This window comes from Aethina tumida, chromosome 2 (assembly GCF_024364675.1).
Source record: "Aethina tumida isolate Nest 87 chromosome 2, icAetTumi1.1, whole genome shotgun sequence".
Taxonomy (NCBI): domain Eukaryota; kingdom Metazoa; phylum Arthropoda; class Insecta; order Coleoptera; family Nitidulidae; genus Aethina; species Aethina tumida.
In genome coordinates this window covers 33288085-33297259 of record NC_065436.1, presented here as the reverse complement: position 1 = coordinate 33297259, position 9175 = coordinate 33288085, and the positions used below count along the sequence as shown (strand labels likewise).

The 9175-nt window shown below is 34.2% G+C and overlaps 3 protein-coding genes across 4 annotated transcripts; 2 read left to right on the top strand and 1 right to left on the bottom strand.

Annotated features, from left to right (window-relative positions):
* Window positions 1-203: 203 nt before the first annotated feature.
* On the bottom strand, window positions 204-1258 carry LOC109599943 (uncharacterized). The gene is made up of 2 exons (XM_020016000.2): window positions 1074-1258; window positions 204-998 (listed from the first exon to the last, which is right to left on the bottom strand). Exon 2 carries the CDS (start codon window positions 990-992, stop codon window positions 381-383), a length of 612 nt encoding a protein of 203 aa, XP_019871559.1. The 5' UTR covers window positions 993-998; window positions 1074-1258; the 3' UTR covers window positions 204-380.
* Window positions 1259-1495: 237 nt separating this feature from the next.
* Window positions 1496-2036, top strand: LOC126264619 (cyclin-dependent kinases regulatory subunit-like). Its single transcript, XM_049963203.1, has one exon. The coding sequence runs from the start codon at window positions 1728-1730 to the stop codon at window positions 1986-1988; it is 261 nt and encodes an 86-aa protein (XP_049819160.1). The 5' UTR covers window positions 1496-1727; the 3' UTR covers window positions 1989-2036.
* A 2385-nt stretch (window positions 2037-4421) lies between these two features.
* On the top strand, window positions 4422-9170 carry LOC109599942 (histone deacetylase HDAC1). Of its 2 annotated transcripts, XM_049963104.1 has the most exons (8): window positions 4422-4620; window positions 4981-5093; window positions 5169-5387; window positions 5446-5683; window positions 7151-7725; window positions 7786-7987; window positions 8240-8283; window positions 8748-9170. In XM_049963104.1, exons 1-7 carry the CDS (start codon window positions 4572-4574, stop codon window positions 8257-8259), a joined length of 1416 nt encoding a protein of 471 aa, XP_049819061.1. In that variant the 5' UTR covers window positions 4422-4571; the 3' UTR covers window positions 8260-8283; window positions 8748-9170. The 2 variants fall into 2 exon arrangements, with proteins under 2 accessions (XP_049819061.1, XP_019871558.1); XM_020015999.2 differs by lacking the exon at window positions 8240-8283 and having other exon boundaries at window positions 4427-4620.
* Window positions 9171-9175: the final 5 nt, after the last annotated feature.

The window sequence follows — 9175 nt, the reverse complement described above, 5'->3', positions numbered from 1 at the left end:
TAATAACCTAATATGGTTTATTTTATAATTGTAGTTAAATTATTAATTTCATATAATTATATTAAAATAAAAATGTTCTATTCACACGAACGTAGTAAACGAATACGAAGCCTCCAAAATCCCAGAAAGTCGGTTTTGCTGATGGATTTCTCAATTACATTCAATTTTGTGTTTATTTGATTCAATAAACAATAAAACACGCCTTCATGTCACTACTCTTTATTATTGTATCACGATAAGCACAACAAATGCCATATATGTCACTTGTATCCTGTACTAAATAATTTACCTTAATTAAGTCAAAATAATGAGCAGTTACTATAACTAGACAATAAAATAGTATAAGAAATTCATTATTTTTCTACCACAGAGAAGTTAAATCAAATGTACATCATTTCAGCCATAGAGCTCATCTTTTTGGGTATGTGCACGAATGTCTCAAAGTAACTAGCTAATTCATCAATTGTGACATCACAAGGTGGCGGCACGTTCATACGTGCCTGGTGAGAGCAACTCCCTATATTAGATTCAGACTTTGAGATATTACTAGCAGATTGAGAACGAGCATTCAAGAAACTAGGTGAATTGAAACTAGGTGTATCCGTTGTGGTTGCATCTAGTGTCAATTGTTCACAGGCGTCAACTATGGACTTGAAATTTTTCTGTTCGAATTTTGAGCATTGTCCAAACAGTCTTTCCCTGTGCTTAAATTTAACAGATCTACCTTTACACTCACTATGTGTACATTTTATGAATTTTAGAATTGGGTCTCTCAACAGTTTCTTATTGTTACGTTTAAATGAGACGGTGTGTCTGACGTTTTGCGATTTTTTCTGACAATCACATGCAGATCCAAAGTTTATGCTAGACAATGATTTTGATCTACGGCGTCTCATGAATGGATTGCAGCCCTCGATCTGTGGTTTCTTGACGTTAGTCTCTAGCTCCAGCTTGTTCAGACACGTCGATAAATTCAAGTCTTCTTGTGACATTTTCAGCTGGAAAATTATAAACTACATTTAGGTCAAGGTTTTTGACAGAGAAAAACATTTCCTGGGAAAATTTTCGCTTACCGTTTGTGAAATCAATATGCATTATCAGAAACAAGTAACACGAATTACTCAGAATTTCTCTTTACGAATTTGCTTCCAACTGCAAAACTGGTAAATGTTTACGAATTTATGTAAACACGCACAACAAAACACAAATAACGATGACTAATGACAGCCTTTTACGACCAGTGCTGCCATTGGACCCCAGGAGCGCGGCATTCAAATATATTATACTCCTTAATTATGCATAATTTAAAAATTTGATATATTTCACAGCAAGCAGAAAAGGAAATACGTAACGAAATTGGTCATTTAATAAATAAAAACCATTATGTAACGACAAAATTAACACATACCTTGTAAAATATTTTATGTATGTCAGAGTAAAATGTTTAAAACTAAAGATTATTAAATACTTTTGTTTTTATTGTTCATATTTCTAAATATTTTCATATGTCAAAAAACAAAAAATTCAGCAATCTCTGTTTAATTTAATTTAAAGAGCACCGCAGTAGAAAAAAGTTAAATTTTCAAATTTCATCTGGTGTTTCTAACCTAACCTATATTTGGGCAGTACCGCAGAAAGTACCAACAAAAGTTTCGTGCGCGGGTTTCGCGTTTGAAATAACAGTCAGGAACTGTCAGGGTGAATTAACATTTGCGGTTCTTGTTGCCATGATCAGGAGGGAGGATCTGCAACGGAAGATATTTTATTCGGACAAGTACAGTGATGACGAGTATGAGTACAGACACGTAATATTGCCTAAGGAGATGGTGAAGTTGGTGCCGAAGTCGCATCTGATGTCCGAGGATGAGTGGCGGGGAATTGGGGTGCAACAAAGTAGAGGATGGGTTCACTACATGATCCACTCGCCTGAGCCCCACATACTTTTATTCAAGAGACGTATCACGGACGCAGAAAATGGAAACCAGTAGATTGTAGTTATTTTAATATTCATTTAAATATATTTGTATATTTTTTTAGATGAGCTGTTTTATTGTTGGAACCTCCCTTTACTAATAAACATTTCCAGATAGTTACCTTTGATTAAATATTAAATGGTGACAAAAATTTATAGGCACAGGAACACTTAACTTGATCCAAGTTATAAAGAAAAGTCCTAATGGAAATGTTTAGGATTATTTTTTTCTATACAACAGTGAACTTTTTTTCACTATTAAGGAACAAAGGGTGTGTACACAGTGATGGATAGAGAAATAGCACAAAAGTTTAACAAGTAAATCATACTATCAAATATTTTCTACAAAATCTAAGTACATCATTGGATTAAGCATCCCCTGATATGGGTGTATACCAAATTTAATAAAAAATTATGCATATTCATAATTTTGTAAAAAAATATTATTAAAAAACATATTCTTTTTATGAATTTAATTTTTAACAACTTGTCTATGGAATAAACTATCAAAAATAGCACAAATTAACATATTTTATTTTTCAAGAATATTGGAATTATTATATTAATATTCTTTATACACAAATTTTATTTTCTTCCATTAGTATTTAAGGATATTAATATAAGTTGTATAGTATAATTTGTATAAAATTCCTATATCGTTGAGTAATAACATAATTTACGCTATTTTTATCGGTTTATTCCATAGATAACTTAATATAAAAAATTAATGCATAAAAAAAATGATTTTTAATTTTTCCACAGAATTATGAATATGCATAATGATTTTATGAAATCTAGTGTACACCTATTTCAGGGGTTCTTAATACAGTTGATAGTTAGGTTTTCAATAAAAAAAATGCTAGTTTGACTTTCAAATGGGCGACACTGTATATAAAACATAATTTAATATTCTATACTTTTTTGTTACACACCTTAAAAACGACGAAGATATGCTTTAAAAGAACATAGTATGATTTCGTTGTTCAAAAAAATAGATATTCAAATTTATTTACGTCTTATGACATTATTTAGTGATACTAAGAATTTATTCTTAGTAGGATTTATATTATTTTATTGAACAATCATTTTCTGTAGAAAGAAAGAAACATTGTCCTCCAGAGAAAAGGGAAATAATAATTAATATAAAAAATCAAAGTTTAAATATTGCTGAAGTCGCTGAACCCTGAAATTGGTTTTTAATGTTATTAACAAATATGACACAGTACACTCATTTGAAAATAAAATAAGAAAACGACCTAACAAAAAACATCTTTTATAGACAGACAAATTGGAAGAATCAGTAACTAAGCAAATAAAAAATGTATTAATTGAGTCAAACAATAGTGTGCCCAGCGGAGTAATTAGACGTCGACTGAATGAACAAAACCAACAAAAATGTATTACTGTAAAGAAACTATTGGTATCAACATATTATTCGAACAAAACTGAGTTCACAGAAACATATATTAATTTACCTCCAGAATTTTGACGAAAAGAAGTTTGGAGTGATTAATGCAAGTTTAATAAAATAAGATCGGACGTAAACAATACGTTCGTCGTCCTCCAAATAAAAGTTTGGACCCTTCATACATTATAAAAAATATGAAACACGGTGTAGTACCATTACAGTACATCGTGTAAAATGTCACACAACCACTGGCCAACTATAATTTACCACTCACATGTATTAAGTAACAGAAACGTGCGTCCAAAGTTGTTCAACATTGGTTAAAAGATAATCATTTGAAGTCCTCGATTAGCCGGAGTAAAAACCGGATCTAAATTCATTTGAAAACTTATTGAACGACATGAGTTCTCGATTAAAACACCAAAAACCATTAAATTTATGTGAATTGTGGTTATTAGAAGATTTAATTTAAGTAAATATTATTTTGATTTAATTATAAAATGAATAATAGTGTAATTATTTTATATAAAATTTAAAATAATTTGGTTGCATTTTATTAGAGATGTGCATTACCTAATTATCAATAACATTTCTCTGGACACAACTGTAGGTCTGTAAAGGATCAATCCTTTTTTCCCCATTATGTTTTGGGGATTTTATTGGGGCTTTTATTCATTTCTTAAACTTTATGACACTTCTTAACGCCCTGTTTTACTGCATACGAAAACAAAAATTAAAATAATAAAATATGTCTGTAATATAATAAGTAGCTAACAAATTTTTCTTAATTCCTAATTTTCATCAGTTTTAAAAAATGGCAAAGAAACATTAAAGTTCTTTTATTTTATTTATTAGGGAGTCATGTGACTAAAATGAAAGCGCAAAGGCCCTAAAACGGTCACCCCTCTAGCATAAAACAAAGGATTATTGAGAAAGCCGAAATACAGATTATCGTTTAGAGGAGTTATTTCGCAGAACCATGATTATCCCATCCCCACCCCACGGACTGTTTGTTTGGTGGGAACATGCGCAAACACCGGCCGTTTTAAGACCACACGGCACATCCAATTCTTCCGTCTATTCCGAAACAGCGTTGTGGGTGGTTGTGTTTTGGGGCGCTAGTACCCCGATTGATCAGCCGTTTCGTTGCGGTTTTTGTGTAGGTTGTGAGTTTTGTTGAACGCAGCGAAAATGTCCACTCAGCCGCACAGCAGAAAGAGAGTCTGTTATTATTACGACAGTGAGTATCCACGCTTTCTTCTAAAACTTCTTTCTGGCGTCCCTTGCACGTAAACAGTTCAGTTTCGCACGCTAGTGCGGCGGAAAGTGTATAAAAATTACCCGTATAACCTAAATGCGGCGCCGATTTTATGTGCCTTCCGACGTACTGTTTTCGAAACCGTAAGGGCAGGCGTCCACGGCCGACGGCGGCGACCGTAGTTTTCCGGGGCTGTGATTGGTCAGGTTTAGGCGCGACGTAGAAATGACGCTACTTACCGCGGTCACCCGATGCCGACACGAAAAGTCGGCCGTCGATCTCAACCGATTCCACGAAAATTTGTTATCGACGATTACAATGTCGTTTACGTTTTGTTCGCAGGTGACATTGGCAATTATTACTATGGACAGGGACATCCCATGAAACCGCACAGGATACGCATGACCCACAACTTGCTCCTAAATTATGGACTGTACAGAAAAATGGAAATTTATGTGAGTATATTTTGGCTGTTGTAAACAAACAACGTATAAAAAACGGCAATAACAAATAAACTATTGTTCCATCAGCGTCCACACAAGGCGACCGCCGAGGAAATGACCAAGTTCCATTCGGACGACTATATAAGATTCCTCAGATCCATCAGGCCGGACAACATGTCCGAGTACAACAAACAGATGCAACGTTTCAACGTGGGCGAGGATTGTCCGGTCTTTGACGGACTGTACGAATTTTGTCAATTGTCCGCTGGTGGATCGGTGGCCGCCGCCGTTAAGCTCAACAAACAGGTGAGAAAAACTAAGAGAGGCAACAAAGCACCATTTTATGATTTAATATTTGTTGCAGGCTTCAGAAATTTGCATTAATTGGGGAGGAGGCCTTCACCATGCTAAAAAATCGGAAGCATCTGGTTTCTGCTACGTAAACGACATCGTTCTGGGCATCTTGGAGTTGCTCAAGTATCACCAAAGAGTGTTGTATATCGATATTGACGTTCACCACGGCGATGGCGTTGAAGAAGCATTTTATACAACAGATCGCGTTATGACTGTGTCGTTCCACAAATACGGAGAATATTTCCCAGGTATGTAAATATTTTATCAGACATTTTGTAAAGTTGTAAGTTAATAGGCAGTAAAAAATATGGTTAAAGTAATGGAACACGTTTTATAGAGACGTTTAATAACATTGAAATATGTCTAAATCATAATAGTAGTGGAAGAAGTATGTTTTTTTTAAAACGTGTGGAAAAAGTTGAAAATATGTCATATACAATTTAAAAATATTTTCATTAAAAGTGAAAGAATCAGAAACTATTTTTAAAAAGGTTGATGCCAGAGTTTTGTTTAGAAAAATATTATTTTTTTTTTGCATATGGGGATGATATAAAATACATACGTTAACAAACCTTAGGTGAGAAAAGCTGCACCCCGCACTTCGCCAAAACGGCATAACATATACATGGAAATTTCGGACTCTTTTTGGGCTAATTTCGGCCTAATAGTAAAAGTTTTGGGCTCTAAAAATAACCAGTTTTTTTTTTTAAAATTTTAAAATGCGGGGTGTAGCTTTACCGCAAAATTAGACTGCTGCAATTTATTATGAAGATCGCACGTGGACAGAAATCGATGACCTAAATATTGGCGAGTTTCCTCTGAAAAATAAAGATATCCAACCTCATATAATAATATACTCGAAAATCCCTTAGTAAAGGTTTTCAGATATACCTATTTTATTTTTTTAAATTATTTTTTGAATAAACATGGTACTGAAACTACAAAAAATTGTTTTTCAACCCAAAATACATCTAATCTGAAAGATACAATTATTTAAACAACAAATTTAACAACGAGACTGCTATTACATAAAGTTATTTAAAATATAAAAAAGTTAATCCTTACCAAAACGGTAATTCATATTATCCCAAAATTAGTTTATGATAGACAGAAACATTTAAACTCAATGAGACAACTGTCTAAATTTTTTACTTACGAACATTATTTGGTATGTAAGAAACCTGAAATTCCCATGCTGTAAAAATTTCTTACTCACCGTATCCCTCCGTATATTTTTAATAAGTTGACACAATCTTACTTAACAATTAAATAAAAAATCGATTTTTGAAGCCCAACATTTTTACTCTTGGGCCGAAATTAACCCGAAATCCCATGTAATTATTATGCCGTTTTGACAAAGTGCGGGGTGCAGATTTTCTCAACTACAAACCTTTGAAAAAAGTGCACAAACACATGACATTTGTCTAGTTTTATAAATCTCTTTCTTAGTGTGTTCACACTTCACTTCCATAAATTCAACAAATCTCTTTTCTGCCACCCATATCTCAAGAATATTTCGTACAACTCTACAGATGTACGCATACATCAAAATTTGAATTTAAATTATCATTTAGTATAAGGTTGATTAACAAAAATTTCCTTGGCCTGCAACATCATTAATTAGATCATTTTGTAAGATTAAACAATTTAACATGGACATTAAAATCAGTGTTTTTACTCATTCAAGTATTTTAATAAAATTATTTTGATAACAGGTACGGGTGATTTGCGTGACATCGGCGCCGGCAAAGGCAAATACTACGCGGTCAACATCCCACTGCGGGACGGCATGGACGACGATGCCTATGAGAGCATTTTCGTGCCCATCATAAGCAAAGTTATGGAGACGTTCCAGCCTAGTGCCGTCGTGCTGCAGTGCGGTGCTGACTCGCTGACCGGCGATCGCTTGGGTTGCTTTAACTTAACCGTGCGCGGTCACGGCAAGTGCGTCGAGTTTGTCAAGAAGTACAATCTGCCGTTCATGATGGTCGGCGGCGGTGGCTACACGATCAGAAACGTGTCGAGGGCGTGGACGTACGAGACGTCCGTCGCTCTCGGTGTCGAGATCGCCAACGAGCTGCCCTACAACGATTACTTCGAGTACTTCGGACCCGACTTCAAGCTGCACATCAGCCCTAGCAACATGGCCAACCAAAACACGCCTGAATATCTGGAGAAGATCAAGACCAGACTGTTTGAGAATCTGAGGATGTTGCCGCACGCTCCTGGCGTCCAAGTCACCGCCATTCCAGAAGACGCTATCAATGATGAATCAGATAACGAGGACAAAGTATGTGTTAAATTGAATCTTTGTTATCAATTTATTATAACTGTTGTGTTGTTTATTTAGGTTGACAAAGACGAGCGCCTACCTCAGAAAGATCTCGACAAAAGAATCGTGCCCGAGAACGAGTTTTCGGACAGCGAAGACGAAGGTGAAGGTGGAAGAAGGGACAACAGAAGTTACAAGGGTAGGAAGAGGCCGCGCTTAGAAAAGGGCGATGCCAAAGAGGGTGACGAAAAAGTCAAGGATGAAGTCAAATCAGAAAAAGGTAAGCATTGTTAATTTATTAAATTGGAGATGTGTTGTGTGAACTGGTTATGACGGTATTAATCAACGGTTTAAAAATCGCTTGCAAATGTGTATTACTGACACAGATTGTAGTGATAATTTTGGAGTAAATAACAAGTAACACATTGGCTAAATTATTAAGGAGTTGGAACATTTTAAAATGAAAAAGGCGAATATTTTTATTAATGATCATCAAACATACATACAATTACCCATGTTTTCCATTTTGCAGTGGAACAGGAGGGTAGATGAAAACTTAAATACCGTAATTAATAGGTGTGTATAACACAAATACCAGGATATGTTTTTTGGTTGCGTTATTATTGAAAATATCCTTTAACTTTCCAGTAGGATGGCTGTTTTACAATGTTCTCTGATTCTACTGTATTCGCACTAGCGACTATCTTGTATTCAGTTTTCAGCTGAAATTCGCAAGTGCAGATACTGTATAACTGTAGCATGTTTTTGTAGTTTTCTTTGTACTTTGTTCCACTTGTCAAATTCGTGTAGCCTATAGGTTTTTATTATTTTCGGTACGTCGATTATCGAGACAGTTTAAAAACGCTTTGACATACAATTGGATGCGCATTTATTAACTAATATTTTTTTATTGTTTCAACTAAAATAATAATATGCATGTTAAATGTGTTATATGATTTATTATTTGCACGATCAACGTTTCTTGACTAGCTGTTTTATTGATTGATAATATGAGGTAACTAATAGCGTTCATTTTTTAGGAGATGACGATAAATCTAGTACGGAAGAGGTAAAGAAGATATTTGACCCCATGCCTTTGTAAAACCCGATGTTTTCATACAAACTATTATTTTGTATATCCATTAAGAACAGAGTGTTTCAGTGCAGTGACAATTTGAACACTACATCTTTTTTAAATAATATAAATAACAGTTGTACAGTCATACAGTTTGTACAATCTTATTTTTTACTTTTAGTTAACAGATATCAAGCATGTTCTCTCCTATTTTTTATACTGTGCATTTGACCTGTGATTTGTTTGCCTGGAAGAATGTGTTGAATTATGATAGTGTGTGATGTTTATTGTCATTTTCTGTGTCATGCAGTATTTGTATCAGATTCATAAAGTAGATTTAATATGTTCTTTTGTGAAGAATATTATTTATTAAATAATCATTTTTATATATAG